Below are 24954 nucleotides of genomic sequence, written 5' to 3' on the forward strand. Positions count from 1 at the left end.
GAAGCAGCAGAGTAGTGAAGTAGTAGTAGAATGAGGATTCAGAGGAGGGAAACAGTAAAGAAGTGAGGCAGTACAGGAGTGAGACAGTAGCAGAGTGAGGCAATAGAGAAGTGAAACAGTAAAGACGTGAGACAGAAGAGGAATGAGACAGTAGCAGAATGAATAAGTAGAGGAGTGAGACAGTAAAGAAGTGAGGCAGTAGAGGAGTGAGGCAGTGGTAGAGTGAAGCAGTAGCAGAGTGAGACAGTGAGGCAGTCAAAGAGTCCCACTAAAGCAGGGCAGATGCTTTGTCACCCAGGGACAGATGGCACTGTGACACCAGTAGTACATCTCAACTCCTCTGACATCTCTCTTGCATCCATCTGCACTGTCAATGTGATTAGCTCTGTGTTATTTCATCAGTATGATGGATGAACGCTAGCACCAAAATGGATTAGCTAACTATATATATATATATATATATATATATATATATATATATATATATATATATATATGTATATGTATATGTATATGTATGTATGTATGTACACACAAACACACATCTTCACTGAAACATGCAGGTGGCAGACGCTCCACCAGAAAAGTTACATAGTGAACCTTTAAATTAAATTCCATTTATTTTTGTAAAGTACAAAATCACAACAGCTATTGCCTCTTAGAACCACAGTGAAGGAAAGCTCCACTCCCATGAACTAAACCAGGACAGACAGAATGCAGATGTCGCCAGGACTAATGTCCATCCATCCATTAAATCCATAGGACCAGAGCCCATTCAAGACTTAAAGACAGAGAGGGTCTTATCCACGGTAGGGTAGGGGTCATCCTAGCCAGGTATTGGATCATCCAGCCAGGTGAGAGAAGGGGAGGATCTGGGTCTACAGAACATGTGAGAATACCTGGAGTTACATTCTCTATCCGCATCTTCAACAATGTATCAACAACTTCTCAGGCTTTTCTCTAGTTTGGGGCTGTTTCAATGTGTGAGCACAGGTAACTGAAAACTCTCTTATTGTCCTTTGTAGCAATGGTTTAGATACATCTTGCTGGATGACACAGACTAGTAGTAGCATAGCATATATTTTATTACAAATTACACTCTAGGCTTTTGGCTTTACTTTTTGCATTGGTACAATTTTATGGTAACATACGGTTTACTAATGCATTTTGTTAAATATATAATGTATTGAGTTTGGTTAGCATGGCTCTGTAACAACAGCTGAAACCAAAGTTCAAGATACAAAACATTTAAAAGGTCCAAACGTTTACACAGAGTCATGCAGCAGGGCAGACAGACTTGACACTGTTAGTGGAGGTGGACGTCTTTTCTCACATTTCATACAGTCTCATTAAACATCTCCACACTTTACTATTGTACTTACTAAGCACATCATGTTAAGAGTGAAAAAAAAAGTGAAACATATGCGTTTGCTCATTCTTGGATTATAAGTAAAAGAAGTCCCTTATCCAAAACTTCCCTAGCCATCTCAACCAATTTGATTTGCTATAAAAGTGGCAGTTACCTGGCAGCAGTAAACACAGATGCTTTTAGAGAGGTAACCCAAGGACAGATCCAAAACCCCCTTCTTCTGATTTTATGTATTTATTCTATTTTTATGTTTGCCTGCCCCCACATAGACACAGTTGCACCACATGCCGAGCTCATTAATCATCAGTGGACTGGTAGCTTGAGCCAGTGTGGATGTGACATGGGAGGGAGCCTGAGAAATCAAAGGATGTTTATCTGGGGCTCCTGCATAGAACATCATGAGAGGATAAGCCTGCAAGTCAGTGAAACTCAGCAGAATCAAGGCCTTTGTGTATAATTGGGCTAAATGCTTTTCAAATGATGGCTACTTCTCTATACTTTGAGTTAACACTGGACTTGCACTTTTCATATTTGTTCACAACTGACTGGAGGCTGACCCACAGACCATATATAGAAGTGGACTAAGGGTCCATACTGCATACTGCTCCAGGCAATTGGTACGCCCCCCCCTTCCTACCTGCACTGCTTGTTTGGCAGGGGGTGGGATCTATTAAAATATGATGATGTTGTATTGCTATTTTAAACCTCTCTTGAGTTGGACTAGAGACCAGTCCATGGTGCTACAGCAATAAACCCCCAGAAAGCATTTTTCCCATAGAGCATAATGTAAGTACGCTGTCTTATGGTACACAAGACAGCGCTGAACATGGTTGACAGGCAGCACAGCCACCGGACATACTGGGTTAAACTGGCGCACCATTAAGCTTTACCTATTCAATCACACTGGCAGCCATGTTTAAATCCTGGGGTTTGTGTCAAACTAGTTACTAACACTAGCTGGAGCCAACGTTGGGGAAAGAAGGTTCCTTATTGGTCTGTTATTATTGTTCCTATCATGATATATTACAAAAAAGCGAAATAAAAACATGAGGATCATGTAGAGCAGCGAAGTTATTCACATTTTCCATAATGACCATTTTGCAATGGATTTATGGATTTATTCTAATTGAGGTGGCCCTATGTTTATAAACGGCATATCAAAGTTGTTATATGGCAAAACCTTTAAATTATACCTTGTCAATGTTTAATTGCACCCACAGAGTGCTTATAGCTGGTCACTTGCTGCACCCACACCGTGTACTTTCCTTTCACTCTGACAGGAAAACACTCTAATTTCCCCCATTTACCTATAATTATTTGCATATTTAGACACAGTTGCTAAAAGTAACATCTCCTCCTTGTTTTCCTTTGTTCACATCCCGCCCACTGTTCCCTCCTCTCTTCTCTCTTTTACATTTGGGTTCCTCCGCTACCCGGAATCTCCCTCCTCCACTTCTGATCCATGGGCCCACAGGAACTTCCGGAAGCATCTTCGGATGGTGGGCAGTCGGCGGATGAAAGCACAGAGTGAGTCAGACATTTGTGGAGTGTTTGTTCTCTGGTTCACTCCACTGTCATATGTGCGTTTACTGTTTTTATGTGGGTTTTGCGTGTGCGTGTGCGTGCATGCATGTGTGCACGGACTCAGATCAGATGTGGTCCTGCTACTGGTTTGATGAGAAGAGAAAGTGACTCAGTGCATGTTACTGATTGTTTCCGCTATAGGTGTCTGTGCCCCTCCTCTGCATTGTTGTTGCTATAGTTTCCACTATTGCCTGAAAATTCCTGGTCAATTATCCAGTCAGTATATTTATAGTGCTGAAATAATAGTGCACCATTTGAATGCATTAGATCAATATTGCCTGAAAAGTTGGTCAAGATCATTTGGATTATCTTTAAAACACATAACATATGGATCTGTTATGTTATTCAAACCACCAGTGTAATTATACAGGCAAAAGATCACACATAATGGCAAATGACATCACAATTTTCCTGGGGTCAAATCAAGATTTTGATGGTATCATGATTCATGTACGCAGTGGCTTTATATTGCCTTGAAGCAAGAAGAGGGTACGAATGTCCTTCTGAAAGTTCACACTTTATGTCGGAAAGATTGACAGAGGGACCAAAGATACAGACTCAACAAACAGTTCAACAGAGTTTATATGCAAATACATGAATGTAATGAAGGTAGACAGAGCAGACAGTTGGGAGCGGTGTCATAGGCAGTAGTCTTGGAGCAGGTAGTGGGTTGCAGGGTCAGAAGCTGGGGTGTTTGTACCAGACATGGAGAGCTAGGACAGAGGTGCAGAGTTGTTCCAGGGTGCGGAATCGCGGTTGATATATAAACAAATAAACCAGAGCATGACATGAAGAAAAAAAACAGAAAATAACAAGAAAATACTGGAAGGTGACAAGACAATCTGGTCTTCAGTCCTTTAGTAGTCACAGGTAATGCCTTGATTGCTTGATCAGAAGCAGGTGTGTGGAGGTGGTGCCAGAGTCTCTGCCCAGCTCCAGGCGCAAACACAGAAGAGAGGGGGTAAAACAGCACAGGACACACAAAAAACCTGAAATCCTGACAATTCATTGCAGTTATTTCAATCAACTCACTTGTTATGCCTTGCTAAAACTGATCAAAAGGAGTGAAGAAAGTCTGTTTAAGCAAACAGACTTTTTTTGTATTGTCATAGGAAGGCAATCAAAATTACATATGCCCAGTTGTAACAAAGTCATCCATCTACATTCCCAGTTTGTTAAAGCCTGTATGTTTTATATATATATATATATATGCACATACATATAAATATATTTACTATAAATAATTGAAAAAGCAATTTGGTCTAGATCATTATCACATTGTGCAAAGTGGTGTTTTGTAAGAACAATTGAGAAGTGGGTCAAGTTTGAACATGACATGGCTGAAACCAGTTAAAAGTTAATTAAGGGAGCTGCGGGACACAAGCTGAAATCTACATTAGTGAAATAGGAGTATGGAATCAGAAATGCATTGACTTCGCTGTATCTCCCAACTTCAGTTATAATCAAAGCTGTCCAAATGTTTATCTCTATAGTATTAGCATTGTGTATATTCACACTTAAGTTCACCTCCTTCACAGACAGATGTGCATTAAGTTAAGAGTTGGTATTCTTGTGTTGTGAGTCTCCTCTTTCCTACTGTATCTGTTTCCCGGACCTGTGTTAGCTGTTGTGGAGTATTGATGGGGCACTGGTCGTCAGTACGTGTGTGTGTGTGTGTTTGTGTGTGTGTGTGACTATATCTCCGCCTGCACCAGCGTTCGCTGAGCGTAGATCGAAGAGTTTCAACCGCTCCTGGAGTGACCCCACCCCTGTCAAGACTGACTCTGCTCATGAGAACAAAGACAGTGAGTGGATACAGATCCCGTATGTGCATGACACATGTGTTGTATATCCCTTTATGGAGACATCCCCACTGTTAAGAGTCCTCCACGTATAGGAAGAGCTTTAATAGGGGGGTCTTTATTTTAATACAAGAGTACCGTAAATTTCGGACTACAGAGCGCACCTTGATATAAGCCGCACCAGCTAAATTTGAAGAGAAAATCAATTTTGTACATATATAAGCCGCACCTGAATAAAAGCCGCAGGTTTTCATATTGTAACATGAGATATTTACACAGAAAGACGCTGCACCGACACGCTTTTTTTTAAACTGTGCCTGAAAATTGGCACCAACACGACAACAACACGGGATGAACACATCTGCAGGTTTATAAAATAAAGCTGCACCAACACGGAAAATCTGCTTTTATTTCCTCTGAAAACTTTTGTCGTCTTTTTACATTGACCAAGTTGGATTCATTGATGTCGAGCTTACGTGCAGTGGCTCTATTTCAGGGGTCGGCAACTCGCGGCTCCGGAGCCGTATGCGCCTCTTTCAGCCTCATACTGCGGCTCTGCGTGGCTTGGGAACTGACACACACACAGCTCACAGTCCTGCGTAAAGAGCCCTGATTTTCAGACGTTGTGCGCACAGGGGTCAGGAGCAACTTTGGCCCGTCCCTAATGACACACTAATAAGCTCGTCCGTAGATGTATCATGAAAATCCTGCTGGAAATCGCCACAGAAATCTATTTGATGTAGTAGCAAGTTTATTATCTGCTCTTGTCTCCGTGATGACGTATCACGTATAACACATCAGACACGACGCACAAAAGTAGAGCCACAAGCGAGTGAAAATGAGCCAAAACAAAAGTCTTTGGAGAGCTTTTAACAAAGGGGGAAAGGACAACTGAGGAGCCAGAAGAGGAGACTACGATCTCCAAGAAAAAGAAAGATAAATTTAACAGACAATGCCTACTTAAAATCTGGGTTTGTCGCTGCAGGTGACTCACGCGCACAGTCCGCTCTGCGTAACATACGGGAAAAGCAAATAAGGCAATGAAACCTTCAAAACTGCTTTGGCACATGGAGAATAAGCACCTGGGATTAAACGATACGCTACGAGTTTTTTTGTTGTTGTTTTTTTAAAGAAACTGCGGAGTAGAGTAGACATAATCACATAATCAGCGCGATGCATGATGCAGCGGTTTGGTGAGTTGTATTTTTTTAATGCACTTAAGTTGTTTTTGCCATATTTATCTGCCACGTGTAGAAGGCTTGTCCGTGAAAGTAAAACCTACATTATTCCGTTACATTATTGTTATTATACAGTGTTATCTTCATTTTAGATGTCAAAAAGTATTTGCGGCTCCCAGTGTTTTATTTTACGTGGAAAGTGGGTCCAAATGGCTCTTTGCGTGTTAAAGGCCGACCCCTGCTCTGTTTCCTTTCTGTTTCTTTATCTTAAAAACTGCATCATATCCATTTCATGATGCGCAAAATGATCGTTCAAAATCAAAACTAGTGAATTCTTCAGAGCAGAATCTTTCCCCACGTCTGTCTCACTTTTACGTTTACAGCTAGAGAGCGCCCCCCAGGGGCCGTTATCCAGTAAAATTCCATATATAAGCCGCACTGCTGTAAAAGCCGCAGGGTTCAAAGCGTGGAAAAAAAGTAGCGGCTTATAATCCGAAATTTACGGTACATGGTCTAGAAACCTTATTGAGTTGTCCACTAATAGAGAGTGGTCGGTATGATTCCAACTTAATGCATACTCTAGTTGTCCCTATGAGGAACAGACTTCATTTTGCCCTCCCTGGTCACAATTATAAATTAAAAATTTTAAGCCGTGCTGTTTCCAAGCCCAGTTACAGTAAGAAATTATTATGTGAATTATTGCACACTAGTTGGCATGATTTGCTGTAGCAATTCCATACTAAAGAGACTAGATGAGAATAACCTCCAAATTGATGTCAGGGGCACACGCTCTCTGCAAGTGTGTGATCAGCCTGTGCCTGCACATCCACACTGACAGGTTGATTACAGCTCACTGTGTCTCTGCTCTCTCTATATTTTGTCATTAATTAATTTCAAACACAGGTGGCTCCTGAGCTGAAAGCCATTTAGCATCATTTGTCTGATACAAAAATGTCTGTAATCAGCTCACAGTTTTATTCACTGTCACTGTGGTATGATGTGATATGGGCGCACATACATATACTGCTCCCTCAGCCAGCAAGTGTGATGGGGAACCAACCTCTTCATGGTTATTATTTTAGAGCTCAGTATCAAAGGTAAAAAAGCCACAGTGCAAAATGTCCAGATCCGTTAGCCAAAAAAGTAAATAAAGAGCCATGCAGGAACCCGATAGGCTGCTAGGTCACTGGTGTCAAATAGATATAGTCTATAGTGTCAAAACATGAACATATTTAGCATCTCAAAATCTCTATTGTTTTAACATTATGTTTTAGGGAAAATTCTACAAGGTAAGATGACACAATCCTGAGCTCTTTTTGCGATGCCATATTGTTCTAATTTAGGATTTATGCTTAAGGTTCATACAAAATTTTCTTTTTATTCCATTGGTTTATTGTGTAATGTTTGCATTATTTCAAATCAATTCATGACAAAAACATTATAGAGCACCCTTCTCCCCCACCAGCAATTGTCCCATGTCCTCTCTGCCCTGTAGGCTGTTCTTAATGACCCTGGTGTCTCCTGGATGCCCTGTGCGTATATGGTGTCTGTAGTTTAGGTCTTGGTCAGCTACGTTCAGAGGCTGCTGCGTTGGCATGTGCTGTTTGCTGTGTTTGTTGATGTCTGAATGTGTGATGTTGTCTCCACCTTCATCATCAATGTTTTTATGTGTTGAGATGAAGAATAATGATGATAGCACAGTGTAGGTGGTGCCTGACTCTCTCCTCTAAAAGGTACTGTTGTCTTCATCTCATGCTTTCACAATACTTCAAACATTTGTTATTTTTCATTCAATCCATCTAACTAACTATTTTAAGGATAAATCCCTTGAAATGATTTTTTTCTGTATAACCATTAACTATCAGTCCTTTTTGGGATCTTCCTGTAGCATCGTGCAACTTTAGGCAAATGTGAGGAGTAAAAATAGTCTTTTTCTAAGGTTATAAATGGTTTGTGTAAAGAAAGGTTCCTTGGGGTAAAGTTGCTATTAATAATACATGCCTGTGCACTGCCATTGATTGGTTGTCAGATCTGGCTTCAATTATTTAAACTTTAAATTCACCCGGTCAAAGTAACAACATGCTGTCAAGGTCTGAAATTTCAGAACATGTTTTTAGAGGTGTAAACTACAAGGTTAGAAAGTTTTCACATAATGTTATTTGTTATCTGTATAACTGCTATCTTTGTGAATTGAGAGTTTGTATTTCTGTCTCTCAAACCTGAATGCACATGTTAAAATGTGAACATTGATTAAAATCCTCAACATAAACGATAAATCAAATCGCAATTAATGTTTTGCAAAAAAGTTAGTAAAAGTAGTTAAATTACTGGCAGATTTCTACTGTAAAAAGCACAACGCATGCATGAAAAATAATACCCAAAGTATTAGCTGCTACTTTTTGTTTTTTTTTTATAGAATTTTAGTAAAATTTTAGAGAAAAGAATGAGGGAGTGAAGAGAGTGAATTAGCTGATTTAAACTGTTGCACTCTGCATATTCTCTGGTATGTGTTTGTATGTGTAGAAAGGAGCAGAGACAACAGTGACACAAGCATCGATTGGGACATTTGGGATTTGTGCCTTACTCAGTGGCTGATTTATATTCAATTACAAGAATAAGTGCAAGTACATGTTCAAAAATGTACACAAACATTACAGTAACATGAGTATTTTCCACCCAGTTACTGTCATGTCTCGAGTACTGATAGACCCAATATAGGCAGTGCTTATACATGCCGGCTTATACAGTCAGGTGGCTCTCCTTGTTAGCTGCTCTCAAACACCCTGCTGCCACTGCCACTATCACTCATTCCCTGTGTTCCTCTGCAGCTGTCTGTGCAGTGGCCTTCTTCCATCTGTCACTCCTCTGTGTCCCATCATGAAGAGTCCCATACGCTCGCCCCTCTTTCTCTCCTCTCCTCTCTCACCTCTCCTCTTTCTCCTCTCTACATCATTGACCCTCTTCTTCTCTCGTACTTCAGGTGGAGACTTGCAGGCGTCCAGTGGGAACGTGGACGAGGGTGGTCAGGAGGAGAGCCTGGACTGGGAGGAGGAGAAGGAGCAGGAGAGGCAGGCGTGTGAGGGGGACGACTTTGTACCACCCAAAATTATGGTGAGACAGTTGCTTCTGAAACACAAATAAACATCTATGATTAAATGGTGTGAAATAAATGTTTCTCATGAATGAGCCCAATAATTACAGCTAATAATAAAAAACAGAATGACACAATATTTTAAACTCTGAAAAGTGCCATATGGAATGTTTATAATGGATGGCCTGCCAGCAATGACATGTTATTCCTTTACCTGGAATGTTCCACAGTTTGACTTTAAAGGACCCACATTACGCTATTTTCGAATCTGTGTTATAAAGGCTTTCCTCATCAAAAATATACCTGCAGTTGTGTTTTGTTTCATTCACATATTTAACATACAAACATGCATATTTAGGCTGTGTTCTTCTCTCAAACAGAAAAATATGGGTCCCAGTATGGGACCTTTAAACTTGTCTATCTTCATGTTTTTTTCAAGGCATTGTTTTAGCAATAAAAACATCTGTAATTGTGTAAATGCAAATTAGATCGTTTAATGCCATACCGTGTAACATTCCAGGCATAGAAATGATCTCTTCTGAAGAGAAGCGGGTGGCCAACTCCCCACTAGAAAAGTAATGTACCTTTAACCAACTGCTAGTTGCCAGTTGAACACAATGTGTTATGAGAAACAACTCAGCAAAATGTAGATTAACTAAGGCTATTAAGATAAAGGTTTACTATCTCAAAGTTTTACTGTTGAGTGTCTTGAGATTCTACTATTCTACTCTACTATTTGCTAATCAAAAACTGTTGTTTTACTGTATTCCAGACAATAACAAAGCAGGACAGCTCCTCTTTCATAAACATATTACAGGTGATTAGATAATGCACAGTGAAAGCTTCAATAAAGACGCAGCTTAAGAAGTCATATTGAGCTAGATTATCTCATCTTTGCTTAGTTCTATATAATGTACATCATGCATTTTGGAAAAAAAACAATCCCATATGTGCCTGGAGCAGTGAGGAGGCAGACTGCCTGCTGCAGCTTGAATGTATGTCAGTTTTCCACTATTGACCTCTCTATAATAAAGTCAAAAAAGTTTTCACACTTGGCACTCCGAGAACCCCAGATCTAAATCAAGTCTATAACTGGACTCTAGTCAAACATGGTGCTAAATCAAGTCCAAAATAAGACTGATATATATGACTAAAGTAGTTCTGAATGTGTACTAACTCAAACGAGAACAAAGCATGAATAAAATAGACAAATTTAAAGGTGTACTATGTAATTTTTTTGGGTGGATGGGTGGATGGGTCCACTAGCTTCTTGTCTCATGGAGATGTTTTTGCTTTACCTGGAACATTTCACGGTATGGCAGGAAACCATAGACTGTATACATAAATGGACAGAGCTAACCTGTTAGCCACTGTGTTCCAAATGGAAGTTAGCATAGGCGCGCTTGGGCTCCATCAATAGTGCCTCCAATTCACTTACTATTGAAAGATTTTCACAATTCTCTTTGTAACTGCTGCAGTCAGACTCATCATCCTGACCTTAAAATGTTTAAATGTCATCTATCTGACCTATAACTTGCCCTGGTGTTTGAAAATATATAACTTAAATGTCATGCGGCAGAACATTCCCCACAATGCAATAACATCTCAATGAAGACAAGCAGATGGCATACCCTCCACTCAAAAAGTTACATAGTGCAACTAGGAATGTCACTATCATTAAATGAAAGCCTGACACTGCTATCTTTCTCTCACCTGCAGCTGATCTCATCCAAGGTCCCCAAGGCGGAGTATGTTCCCACTATAATCCGCAGGGATGACCCTTCAATCATCCCCATCCTCTATGTGAGTCCAACTACAAACAGACAGCCCTGACAGTTCAATAGCTCTACACCTGCTCTGCATAAGAAAATCACTTACAAAAACTCCTGCTCTGATGAATGCTAATGATGCTCTTTTCACTCCTATAGGATCATGAACATGCCACATTTGATGACATTTTAGGTGAGTGTACAGCCCTGCATATGAGATGTGCTGCACTCTACAAACATGTGTTTATTGTTTTATTTATTTATTGTTTATTTTGTTCAGTCACAGCATCCAGCTCTGATGAGTTTGAAGGTCATGAAAAATGAGCACTGTTACCATAGTGATTAACAATTCAAAACAATATATTAACCTGTGAATGGCTCAAAAGCTTATAAACAGGAAGCTAAACCCATCAATTAGCTTATGCAGTTTTCCATCCATCCATCCATGTTCTTTTGCTTTATCTGGGGCCGGGTTACGGAGGCAGCAGTTTCAGCAGTGAGGCCCAGACTTCCCTCCCCACACACTCTTCCTCGAGCTCTTCCGGGAGGATCCCAAGGCATTCCCAGGCCAACCGGAGGACATAGTCCCTCTAGCATGTCCCGAAACACCTCTCCATGGAGGCATCCAGGAGGCATCTGGAAAAGATGTCCGAGCCACCTCAGGTGGCTCCTCTTGAAGTGGAGCAGTAGCTCTACTCTGAGCTCCTCCTATGTGACTGAGCACCTCATCATATCTCTAAAGGCGGTGGAAACTCATTTCAACTGCTTGCATCCGCAATCTTGTCCTTTCGGTCATTACCCAGAGCTCATGACCATAGGTGAGGGTAGGAACGTAGATTGACCGGTAAATCGAGAGCTTTGCCTTCTGGTTCAGCTCCTTCTTCACCACAACAGTCCGATTCAGCGGCCGCATCACTGCAGATGCTGCACCGATCCGCCTGTCAATCTCACGGTCCATTCTTCCATAATTTGTGACCCCGAGATACTTGAACTCCTCCACTTGAGGCAGGGGCTGTCCACCCACCCGGAGAGTCAAGAACCATGGCCTCGGATTTGGAGGAGCTGATTTTTATCCCAGCCACTTCACACTCGGCTGCAAACCACCCCAGTGCACATTGCTGGTCCTGGATCGATGAAGCCATAAGGACAACATTATCTGCAAATAGCAGAGATGCAATCCTGTGGTCCCCAGACCGGACCCGCTCCGGCCCCTGGCTGCACCTAGAAATTCTGTCCATAAAAACAATGAACAGAACCGGTGACAAAGGGCAGCCCTGGTGGAGTCCAATCACCAGGAGCAGGTCTGACTTATTGCCGGTGATGCAAACACAGGTCCTGCTTCAGTCATACAGGGACTGAACAGTCCTTAGCAAAGGGCCCTGGACTCCGTACGCACAGAGCACCCCTCAAAGGACATCACGAGGGACACAGGCGAATGCCTGTTCCAGATCCAAAAAGCACATGGACCGGCTGGACAAACTCCCATGAACCCTCGAGCACCCGATGGAGAGTATAGAGCTGGTCCAGTGTTCCGTGACTGGAAAAAAACCCCACACTACTCCTCTTGAATCTGAGGTTCCACTATCGGTCGGATTCTCCTCTCCACTACCCTAGTATAGACATTACCGGGTGATTCAACTGTTGTTCAAACACACCCTCTGGTCCCCCTTCTTATACAGAGGGGCCACCACCCCAGTCTCCCAGTCCAGCAGTACTGTCCTGGACACGTGATGTTGCAGAGACATGTCAGTCAAGACAGCCCTACAATATCCAGAGATCTCATGCAGTTTTTTTTTGTTTTTTTTAGCAAATACTTATATACAACTGAAAAACAAATTGCTCCGGTAGGATTAATAAAACTGTCTGATAACTGATATAACTGCGTAATCCTCTAACCATAGTCAGCTGTAGCAGTGATTTGCTATAATTCAGTGTCCCACAACTTCACACATACACACTCTCTTTCTCTCTCACCCCCCCCCCCCCCCCCCCCCCCCCCCCCCACACACACACACCCCTACAGACACAGACACACACAAAATAGTCCAAACTAGATAGTTTCAGTTCTAATGAACCAGTTGCACGTAATACTGCATCAGAAATATTTTATACTTGTTGCTCTTTATTAATATTGGGGTGTCCATTTTATCCACTGATAAAACAGGAGTCGCACAGAGAAAAATATTTTCTGAAGTTTGTGCATTACATGTTCCCATGGAAACTTGTTAGTATTATGGTGTCAGTGTCTATGAAGCAAAGAAGAAAACCCAATGCACAAAATAACAGCATACAGTAATTGCAAACCACCCTTGGCTTTTGCATATTATACATATTCTGCTGAGTGTATTGTAGACTTCTTATAATCAGACGCTTTAATAATGATGTGAAATGGGAAAAGCAATATCCTGTGCTACAACTGCAATTATGAGCTGAACCAGGCAAAATGGCTGGAACAATGATGCTAATATATGCAAATTAACATTTCATTAATAACCATCTGGTTTATTACCACTAAATGGTCTCATAGATGTTTTATAATGATTTACTCTGCACTGATACCAATAGTTTGCAGTCACTGCATGTACTTTAGTTCCTACGTTTACATCTGTAGTGTTTTGTTATCTTATTTTATAATGACATCATATTTGCTATAGGATCAAATATAAACAGCAGCCCTTGCTCTACTGTATCTGTTCTTGAACTCAGGCACTAGAGATTTCCCTTTATAATATCTTTTTTATGTGGATACTCTCCCTGCTCGGTTGGCTCTTTTAAAACTCCCTTTTCTTTTGTCTCTCACAGAGGAGATAGAGAAGAAGCTCACAGCATACAGACGGGGCAGCAAGTTCTGGAGAATGCTCATCTTTTGTCAGGTTAGAGGCACACAAAAATAAAAAATAAATAAATAAATATTGAACAGTTCATCTTGGCACAGGTTTTGAGTGTTTAATAATAAATACAATTAAAATATGTACAGAATTATTATTTGTGTTCATACAAAATAACTTTGTTTCCAAAAGAAGTTGCATGGAATCAAGTGAAGCAGTTTGAATAAGACTGAAAACAATATCTATTTTCAAGCTTAAACAGACTCATTCAGCAGTATTGGTCATATATGCATGATTGAAACAAAACACAGGATATGTTTTTCATATGGAAAGATGAGGGGGGCATAACATGGTGAATAGCTAAAAAGTGGATTTAAATCTATATAGGATATTTAATGTTGAAATGCGTAGTTCATATGAGTTAAAAAAACACCCTTTAAATCAATTTACCTCTTGCTCTTTATATAGAAAAATAAGCACCATAATCATGTGATGCATTCCTGTTATAGTGTCCCATGTATCATACACAGTTTTTGTTTTCTCTTCCCTCTTCTTATCTTCTTTCACTTTAAGCTCTGTCCAAATAGCAGATAATAGTCTCTCTCTCCAGTGTAGTATTTACATTGAGCTCTGCTGTGACTGTGCAGAGGGTAATTGGAGTGTGCTCTCTTTCAGGGTGGTCCTGGTCATCTGTACTTACTCAAGAATAAAGTGGCTACATTTGCCAAGGTTGAAAAAGAAGAGGACATGAGCCAGTAAGTTACACTGATTCTCTGCATGCTTCTACTGCAATCCTATATATTCCATCAACTTATGTATTTCAAATACTGCTTTTGACTCTTACATTGTTTGTCTGTTTGTTATCTACTCTGGACCACGAGTCTGCAACAAAGATCTATCTATCTGTCTTAAAGAGAAGGTAGTCTGTGCTATTACTGCTAAAAAAAAAAAAAAATGCAATCACAACTGAACTTTGGTTGGCAGTGACAACATATAGAGAATACAGTTCTTTCTTATGAAAGCTCAGAACCTTTGTTATTCACTCAATGAGCTACAGAGGCTGCACTAGCACTGATTAATGACTGACTGAAGGTGTTGGGTTTTAGGTCCTTTTACCTTTAGTTCTTTTACCTTGGATCTGGGGACACTGATAGATCATGTTTATGAAATTTCAAATACAAATTCTATATCCCCTCCCTTTAATATGTACATTTCACAAAAGCACTTACTGCACAACATGTATTGTGTTGTTTTGAAATGGAGTAAAATTAACAATGAATAGATAAGTTGATTATTTATTCACAGATTCTGGAAAAGATTAAGTCGCTTGATGAGCAAGATCAACCCTGAACCAAACCTCATTCACATCATGGGCTGCTACGTCCTGGGGAACCCAAACGGAGAGAAGGTACTTGACCAAAGCCACTCCATCAGTGGAGAAGATTACTGTGAGATCACTGCAGACACTACAAGTCTATGTGTGCTAGATGTCTCTGGTGATACGGCGCAGAGCTGAGGATGGGATCTGTTATCTGACCACTTGTTGAGAGGAGGTGTCTTAGTTATAGACAAATAAAATCACTACACAGACAGCAAGTAAATGGTTAATACTGTTACATTTGATATTACATTATGCAAATTACTGCTCTTATCTATAGTATCACCAAGTACTACCTAAGAAAGTACCACCAGATCTAAACAAAATCTATAACTGAACTAATAAAGATTGAATTTATGCTAAACTAGGTATAAAAATTGCTTTATTCTTGGTACATTAATTTTATGCAAGAATTAATCCAAAGAAGAACAAACATGTGGATAATATACACCTTAAATTAAACACACACTAGAAATGCCAAGGATCCAATTTTTGCAAGAAATAGAGTGTACTCATTACTATCTCCCGGACACATTGTGATATTTCTAGTCTCTCTCTTTGTCTTGTCCTTTATGTCATTTCAATTTGTTGAACAATTCTTTTTCATTCTGGCTCTGAGCTCTCCCATTGTCTGTGTGCCTTGTCTGCACCTGCGCTTCTGTGATGTAAATGTTTGTGGATATAGCAGGGATCTACTCTGACTGATCCACACCTTGACAAAAAAAACAAAAAAAAACAAAAAAAAACTTCCACTCTCTCTTCTAAAGAAAAGAAAAGAACCAGGCAGACCCCACACACAGACAGGAGAGATATTAGCTTGACCCAGCTGGTTGTGTCTGCCAGAATGCTTTGTTACATAAAGTGGATCTCTGCGTCCTTGATGGGCAGCCTGGCAGCCAGCATTATGTATCCCTCCCCGTCTCCAGCCAAACACAAATGAAGTGCGCACATCCAAAAAGAAAAATGGTGCATTTTCAGTATTTGGCATAGTCCCAAAGATCTCCAAGTGATTTCCCTCGTGGGAGGCTACCAGGCATTTTCTGTAGAAATGAAGACAGATACACAACAGTTTGTTTAAAATGATTTGCAATATGCATTGTGTCATAGGAAAACATATTTATTTATTTATTTATTGGTTTATTTGACAGGGACAGTGTACATTAATAGCATTGCTGCAAATGCACCAGAATTAGCCAAAAGGCTATTTTTCATCCGTTGTCCCTGGACAGATGGCAAACCTGTCTCCCTATATAAATTTATGAATCCTTCTTTGGTTTTATAAAAACAATTTTATATAATCATATTATTATTATTATTGTTATTATTATTATTATTATTATTATTATTATTATTATTAGTAGTAGTAGTAGTAGTAGTAGTAGTAGTAGTAGTAGTAGTAGTAGTAGTAGTAGTAGTAGTAGTATTAATTCTTATACACACACGCATGCACGCACATATCTATCTATCTATCTATCTATCTATCTATCTATCTATAGATAGATAGATAGATAGATAGATAGATAGATAGACAGACAGACAGACAGACAGACAGACAGACAGACAGACAGACAGACAGACAGACAGACAGACAGACAGACAGACAGATATAGATACACATACACACACACACATATATAGATATACTACAGCAGTTACTCCAATAACAGCTTACCATAACTGAGTATGGAGTGAATGAATAATACACTATAATACACTATAAATACTATCTCTGTACAAAAAAAGCGCTATACAAATTAAATGTATAATTATTCTTATGATTTTCTTTTCAGTGAGTAGTTGTTATGTTTGGACACTTTTTCCCCTTGTATTCTTTATTGCTTATATTTTTAGTAGTACGTTTTCCCAGTTATTCATATTTTTCTTATATATATTTTTTATTATTTCTAGTTAGTTATTAGTTTAGATTTAGAACTTTTGCCTATTTTTGCTCTCTTCGCCCGGCACTGTCCGCTGGTCTCAGCTTGCTCTCCTGTACGTCAGAGCTTTTTTTTGTTTGACCTGGTGAGTCCGGACATCCTGTTTTTGGTCTTTATTTTGTTTATGGATAATTTATGGGTGTTTTTTTTTTGGGTAGGGACAGCATCCCTATTTTACATTGGCTGGCTCACCATGGGCTTTTTCCTTTGTTACTTTGTTTGATCCAGTCTGACCCAGTTTCACAATGTACACCATATAACTCCCCTTTAGTTATTCGATTCTGTCTGCACAATCCCAGCCTCTGTGGGCCAGAGCACTGCGGGCTTGTCCAGGTGACTCAAGCCATTGCATCCCCTCTCTAGAGACATGCTTCTCTGCCCCTATCTCCCCAGACACTACCTCTTCTCCCAATGTGGCAGCCCTCTGCTTTTATCAATTTTCAAAGAGCTGCAGAGTAATGAAAGCTCCACATCCTTTCTATTATTTGGGCATTAGAAAGTAGAAACAAAGATACTTTAGTCTTTGATATCTCTGATGTGGGCTTTTAAGGATTTCTTCTGCATACCAAACTTTTAGATTCTGGCACCTGGGTAGACTCTCAATTTTCTACAACTCTAGAGCGGTAGTGGTCCCATAAATCAAAGACAAATTGACTTTTGGTTGTCTTGTCCTTGTTACCTGCACAGGAAGAATGCATGTGTGATTGGTCTTTTATAATGAGCAGGATTCATGGTCACAGTTGTTTGTGTTGTGGTGTGAGAGGAAGGAGTATGAGATATCTCTTGCAGTGAGCATCACTTATAGTATAGGATTAATTGGGATGTGCTTTTCTTTCCTCTTATCGGTGGACAACAGCTGTTCCAGAAACTGAAGAATCTGATGAGGCCTTATTCAGTGGAGTTCGAGTCACCGCTGGAGCTGTCTGCGCAGGGTGAGACTCTTATTTCATGATTGTCCACCACATTATATAATGAACATTTTTTACAACAAATTCAATTTCAGGATTCATTTGATATAATTGCACAAGGCCCATATAGATGTTATTGCTTTGTAAAGTTCCACAGTATGACATTTAACTTATCTATGCAAGTAATGTGACCAGGCCAATTTACTGGTCAAATCTGTGGAGAAGCAACCCTGATCAAATAAGAATATATGTTTTCAATGTATTAATTAAGGTATTAAAACACCTGTAATAAACGCTCATTAAAAAGTTTAATGCCAAACCATTAAGGCCATCTACCAGAAAGGTTACATAATGCATCTTTAAATGCAATGATTTAATCTTGAACTTAATATTCTATGTTGCATGATTTAACAATAAGATTTCAAACTCACTGTTACTTAAAATTCAAAGTAACATTCAAGAAAGTAGCCTAATTTGCATGTTCTACTATAACACTTGTTTTTTGATTGCACAATCATGAATCACCGTGTGAAGTGGAGTCTTTACCAAGGCACCTCACTGGAGTCGCTGTGACCACCATTATTTCATGGTTCATCTGAGGCCCCCACCCTCCTTTCACCTCTCAATCTTCAAGTGATTTGCCTCAGCTTGATGCCTAACTTGTGAAGTTGTGCTACATAATAGCAACACAAAAAAGTGACGGCATCAGTAATAATGCATTTGGTCATTTACTTAAAATAATTTTACAATCTTTGATTACAAATTGTAGAGTTACATATGCTGCCATTGTAGCATGTACTTCTTTACAACTGTTTTAATTTAATGTACTGTTTAAATGTATTTGTTTGTCTTGTTATACCTCACTGTTTTTGTTTGTTTTAAGCCATTTGCTGTTTTTATTTTAATATTGAGAGAAAAAAAAAATGATGCCAAAGCATAATGAGAACTGTACCTACAAGTTACATTTTACAGAAAAAGTACAAAAAATATATATATCCAGAATAAATGTGAATAGAACATTAGTAGGAACAAATCACTCAAACACATTTCATACACACCCCACTTAACTGTCCTTTTGCCTCCAGGCAAAGAGATGATCGAGCTGTACTTTGACTTCCGCCTGTACCGGCTGTGGAAGACGCGGCAGCACTCCAAGCTCTTAGACTATGAAGACTTTTTGTGACCCAGAGGCCATGGGGTTATGGGCCCATGCTAAGAAGCCACGACCACAACCACCTGCTCAACCTGATCCAGTGACTGTCCACCCCATTCACCACACATTCATTCACCGGAGACAAGCCAGAAGAAGACAGACATTACCAGAGCTCTTTTTCCAGGCCAAGGCTCAAATAAAGGGCAGACAAAAATGACTGGAATATTGTGTTATAAGTGTGTATAAAATCCCATCTTAAAGTGCATATGACAGGTTAGATATTGCAGCAAATCATAGTTAACACAATTATATTTAGATTTTACTACAAATCTTGTCTAGTTTTTAATTATTATTTTTTTCTTTTATAAGTTTATCATTTTACTTCCTGGTTGGATATGGGCAGCAGATGTGACATAGTGGTAATTCCATAACTGTTACCAAGCAACCATAACCTTCACAAGGGGTGAAACTTGTCTAATTTACACAGTAGTTATGATTAGACTGATTAAAATGATGCTGTTGATGACATAAATAGAGGTATTTTGTACTTTCCTGTATTTTTGTGCTTTTCTTTTCAATGTTTGTTTTCCACTTGCATATTTACCACAGGTACAATCCCACCAAACCAAGTAATACCTAGAAAAACATGAAAACCTGTGATATGCACTTTAATTATTATTTTTGAGGCTATTGTGCTTCAGAAAGTATTGCCGCTTTCTTTAGCATGGTTCTGTGTTTTGACCGGACCTTATCATAATACAAGTCTATGAAAATTCATTTCGTCAATGTGTGTGAATATCTAGCATAGCTTTAGTCATGCTAATAATGAGAATATTAAAGCATCATTTATTTTTAAGTACATTGTTGTGCTGTTTCATATGGGAATACTTTGAAATAACTCAGGTTTTAGCCATGATGTAATTACTCTGTTTGTCTAATTATCAAAATATTGTAACCATCAGCGTCGCTTGGAACGAATGTAATCTCTAAAAACGTGTCTTTGTTTTTGAGATGTTTTGGTAAAATGTGCAAAATGTGAAACTAAACTTGTTGTTATGTGCGTGTGTGTGTGTGTCGCCATGTTTAAATACTAATGTTTTGTGCGTGCTCCGTTTCCGCAGCAAAATTAATATTCTCTCCGATTACATGAGCAAGTGGTGTGATCCATGATGTCAAGTGGGATGTAACAGCCATCAAAAGGCACCTCGCTGGAGTCGCCCTTTTTCCCACATCCTTTCCCAGCTGCTTGGCCCCATGCTCTTGTCCCCCCTTAGCCAAACAAGCCTCCTCCACCTCTCATTCCTCTGGGCAGGCATCCAAACCAGAGGAGACTTTTGGGCAGATTTATCGGTGCTTGAAGCCATTAGGACTGGCTCTGTAGGTCCCAGCTGGTTACAGGAGGGTGAATATGCATCAGGTGTTTGTGGCCATGAATCCTGCCCAAATGAATAGTGCTGTCATAAATATTTACAGAGCAGGTGAAAATGCAGTTAAAGATCTACATGTTAAAGGGGCACTACATGACCTTTCTGGTATACAGTCAGGTGTTTTTATTACTCAAAAACACCTTAAAATCATGCATTCTTACTGTTAGTGGGCTCACCTCTCCACAGAGCTGACCTGCAACTTAGCCCGGTGTAGTCACCTGCTCAACTCCATGAAGACAGATCACTTTAATTCCATAGTTACATAGTGCACCTTTAAAGACAAGAGTTCAAGGGAGTTCAAATCAACAATTAAGTGCACAGACAACTAGATAAATAAATGATTATTATAATAATAAAACATCTTTGCTGAATCATATTTAAATTTTGTCTCAAATTTCTGTTTGATGGCCAGTTTGCCAGTTTATCCAATGTTTTTCAAGACATACCACCAATGAGTCTCATATGTTTGCAATTTTGTGTGTTATTGCAGGCTCAGTGTCTTCATCATCTAAAATAATTTGCACATTCAAGTGATTATCATGTGGTTTAATTATCAGGTATACATTTTGGATTTAAATTGTTAAATTGGTATAGTCCCTTCTAAGTGTGTTCCATTTCAAATTGTAGTAATTTGAATAACACCTCCAACATTTGCCTATAAAACATAATCATTTTGTCAGACCTGTTGCAGCTGAGAGGTTGGTGGGAGGCTTTTTGCATTATTTCTATAAGAGCCATGAAATTCTACTGCCTAGTCAAAAAAACATATAGTGAAACCATTGGACACCCCTCACTTGAGAGTGAATCCTGCTTCATGCGTCCCAAAACAGCACTTGCCTACGCTTCAATGAATATGCAGAAAGTTTACAGCGCACACACAACAGTTATTTTCCAGTTTTGTGTTTGTTTTTAGTGCTCCGAATTCTGCCTATGTACAATGTGTTTTTACCTGTAGTACAATAACTGCTTCCCATTTGTCCATGTTTTAGTTGTATTTGATTTTTCGGTTGACATTATGTGCCGCCTCTGTTAGGTGGGAGTCAATGGGGGTCGTTGCTAAAAGCTCTCCGTGGTTTGACTGGCAGAAGGGTGCTTTTATTTGCTTTGGATCTCTCTCTGATATTACTGTGCTGGTAGGGCTATTGTTCAACCAGCCCAAACCTGAGTCACGTACAATTTCTGTTTTCCAACATCAGAAATTTGACGGTTATACAAGCTGTCTTACTGTTGAGCCTTTCTATCTCCTCAAAAGCATTAAGCTGCCACAATCTTGCCCTGGAGAGCTGCTGTTTAGCTGACATGTTTGAAAAATCACTAAAAGTGTTTTCATTTGAAGTGGTGCAGGTCACAGCCATGGAGAAGTCATGTACTGTATGTATGTCCATGTGTTGTCAGTCAATGTAGTGATCCCGTGCTATTAAGCAGACAGGCTGTGATATGATAGGAGAGGCACTGACTCAGGAGTTTGAGAGAGCATTTTGTGTTTGGTTTTTCTTCAGGAATAAACAGAGCAGTTCACAGGAAATCTAATTAAAGATGCAAATGTATCATAACTTTGACTCTGGTTTGCATCATTTACCCGGCACCTCACCAGAAGGGGTTGAAGTTCAAACACATTAGACATACATTTTACTAACTCTTAAATTAGGTAAAATAATGAATTATTCGTTCACTCACAATCAAGCTACCCCTGTCGCCGTAGATGCCCACTGGGTGACTGACAGGAACATGACTGTCAAGCTGTGCGGCACCGACCACCAGTCACTCACCACATTCAGTATGGTGGAATATCACGCAGAAGAGACGTGAAGGGAGCTGGATCCCAAACCAACTGGTCATAATTGCTAAAGGTTTTGATTTCTAACGATTAAAACCAATTGGTTTATTTGTTATAGGGTGGCGCCACTCTTGCTGTTCTCTTGCTGTTTACAATGCACAAATTAAATTAGATGAATTTATTATTATGCATTGAGAGTACTCCTCCATGAGTCTTTTACCAGGCCAGACCAGATTGTTCTGCCAAGTTTTATACTTTTCCTGTCTTAGCTGGCTCAAGCCCAGTTAAGGAATGCATTAGCAGACAAAGAACAAAGTAAAAAGTTGTCTTTGTCACTTTTCCATTTCCATTCTCCCAACCAATTACTAACCAGTTATCCAGCAGGGCAAAGAATGGTGGACTCCCTATTGATAGATTCTCCAGTAAACTGACATAGTGCAAACTCTAGATTGAAAACAACGCCAAAGTACCAATATGGCAAATTATTATTTTTGTTTTTTTCCCATTAAGTAGACTAATTGTCAAGCATTCTGGGTATGCCCCATTACTTTTCCCATAGAATTTCTCAAATACACAAAGTTTATCAGATCCAGACTAACATTTGATTTGCAGTTCAGAGTTCAAACTTCCCTGGAAGTAAACCATCCAGTCTTGTGCATGTTCAGATAAGCAGGTGGGGTTTAGGAGTTTAAAGGTGTCTTATCAGTGTGGCCTAAAAAAACTCAGTGGACTTGTGCTCCACATATATTGTCCCTGCTGCATTTATAAACTCATTTGTATGGGTCATTTTCCTCCTGCAAACACCAACATATATTAATATTACACATTTAGCCTAATTAACAAGTGTTTTCACAAAGTGTCCAGAATAGACTGAAAAAACAACTCCACACTGCCAGTTATAGCACGGTGCACTGCTATAAGCCAGAGACTTTACTTTCATTATTATTCAGTTGGAGTAGGATCTGAAAAAGACATATCTCAACTACCTATTTATACTATATTTATACTATATAGTATACTTACTATACTTAACCTATATTAACCATGTATTAATCCCTCGTAAGACAAATTCATTCTCTATATTTGACCCTTTGTGAGAAAAGATTGATAACATGTACACTTGTGTAAATGGTGCTCCTTTAGACTTGAGGTAAGATGGCTAGTTTGAAGCAGACAGGGGCATAGACATTTTTGTCCTGCATATGACTGCTGATGATATCATAAGAACTCAAAAAATCAAAGAGGGCCTATGTGTGAAATTGTGTGTTTTGGTATAGCTTGTACTTTTAAGTGGTACACAGATTCCTCCACTATCCTAGAATTTTTCATTTAATCTGTGTTTTAACATAATCTGACCAGAAATAATTTATTTAAGTGGAACTACAAACAGGTAAGCTGATTTGTGTTGTTAAATAAGTATGTATTTATTTTACCAAAAATAAAAGCCTTACATTTAGGCTAGATCTAAATAACATTTGTAGCCTAAAACAAGGTATGGACTGGTTAATAGGCTTAGACCTGCTGGGACTTGGAAAGGTAAACATTTTTTTTAAGGTACTTCATCTGAAAGATCTGAGAACCACTAGGCTTTTTACTATGGCAGATGGTTTAACTTGTTCTTAATTATTCACTTTTTGATTCACATTTTGTGCCAAGCATGTTCATTTTCATGCACAATAGATACAATCCTCCAGTCAATTGATACACTGTGGTTGCTTACTACGCTGGCTCCAGTAGCATTGTCAAAAAAGTACAAAAGACACATTTCTGGAGATTGTATATACCTTCCCTTTATGAGCTCAGGAGCTAGCTGATGGAAATATAGCCCCCAAACTGTGTGAACAACCTTTCTAACCATCAATCACAGCCTGACACAACACCTTTATTTAGACATGGTGGGTGACAACATTCAATAATTAAGTTAGTTACTGCATTGCTCTTTATTTGAAATGTTTTAAATTTATTTATTTAAAGGGCCAACATTGCACTATTTTTGTTTTGCGTTTATAATGTTTTCTCTTCACAAGTATACCTGGAGTTGTGTTTTATTCCTTCACACAAACCCTGCATAGTTCTTCTCTCAAAGTGAAAACACCCAGTTCCTCTTTGTGATGTACTCAGACTTGAACTTCAACAGCCACATCAAATCAGTAACATCTGTATCTTTTTACCATCAAAACGGCTGCAGCACATCCAGAACGCTGCTGCTCGGGTCCTGACTAGAACCAGGAAGTACGAGCACATAAGTCCTGTGCTCAGGTCTCTGCACTGGCTTCCTGTAGCTCAAAGAATAGACTTTAAAGCAGCTCTGCTTGTGAACAAGTCTCTCCATGGATTAGCACCAAAGTACATCTCTGACATGTTAGTACCATATGAACCATCTCACACTCTGAGGACCTCAGGGACCGGCCTCCTCCTGGTGCCCAGTCAGGACTAAACATGGGGAATCAGCATTTCAGTTTTATGCAGCTAAAACTTGGAACAGTCTTCCTGAAGATGTGAGACAGGCCTCTACTTTGACTATGTTTAAATCCAGGCTCAAAACAGTTGTTTAGATGTGCATATGACTGAAAGGTTTTGATTCTGCACTCTTCAGTTTTAATGTTAATTTTATGATGATTATTTGCGATTATTTATGTTTTGATTTGTGTGATTTTAATGTCCTCTTATTCTGTAAAGCACTTTGAATTACTTTGTGTATGAATTGTGCTATACAAATAAACTTGCCTTGCCTTGCATTGTCTTGATTTCAT

The 24954-nt window shown here is 39.3% G+C and overlaps 1 protein-coding gene across 1 annotated transcript in view; it reads left to right on the forward strand.

Moving 5' to 3' along the window:
- nsmfa (NMDA receptor synaptonuclear signaling and neuronal migration factor a) overlaps positions 1–20492 on the forward strand; it is a 50024-nt gene extending 29532 nt beyond the window's left edge. The window contains exons 6-15 of the mRNA XM_055225613.1: positions 2844–2896; positions 4669–4758; positions 8914–9044; positions 10744–10827; positions 10953–10986; positions 13596–13666; positions 14297–14376; positions 14927–15029; positions 17793–17868; positions 18930–20492. Of these exons, the coding sequence (XP_055081588.1) occupies positions 2844–2896; positions 4669–4758; positions 8914–9044; positions 10744–10827; positions 10953–10986; positions 13596–13666; positions 14297–14376; positions 14927–15029; positions 17793–17868; positions 18930–19027 (820 nt within the window). The 3' untranslated portion in view covers positions 19028–20492. The remainder of the gene's footprint in view (positions 1–2843; positions 2897–4668; positions 4759–8913; positions 9045–10743; positions 10828–10952; positions 10987–13595; positions 13667–14296; positions 14377–14926; positions 15030–17792; positions 17869–18929) is intronic.
- The last annotated feature ends 4462 nt before the right edge of the window (positions 20493–24954 follow it).

This window comes from Periophthalmus magnuspinnatus, chromosome 12 (assembly GCF_009829125.3).
Source record: "Periophthalmus magnuspinnatus isolate fPerMag1 chromosome 12, fPerMag1.2.pri, whole genome shotgun sequence".
Taxonomy (NCBI): domain Eukaryota; kingdom Metazoa; phylum Chordata; class Actinopteri; order Gobiiformes; family Gobiidae; genus Periophthalmus; species Periophthalmus magnuspinnatus.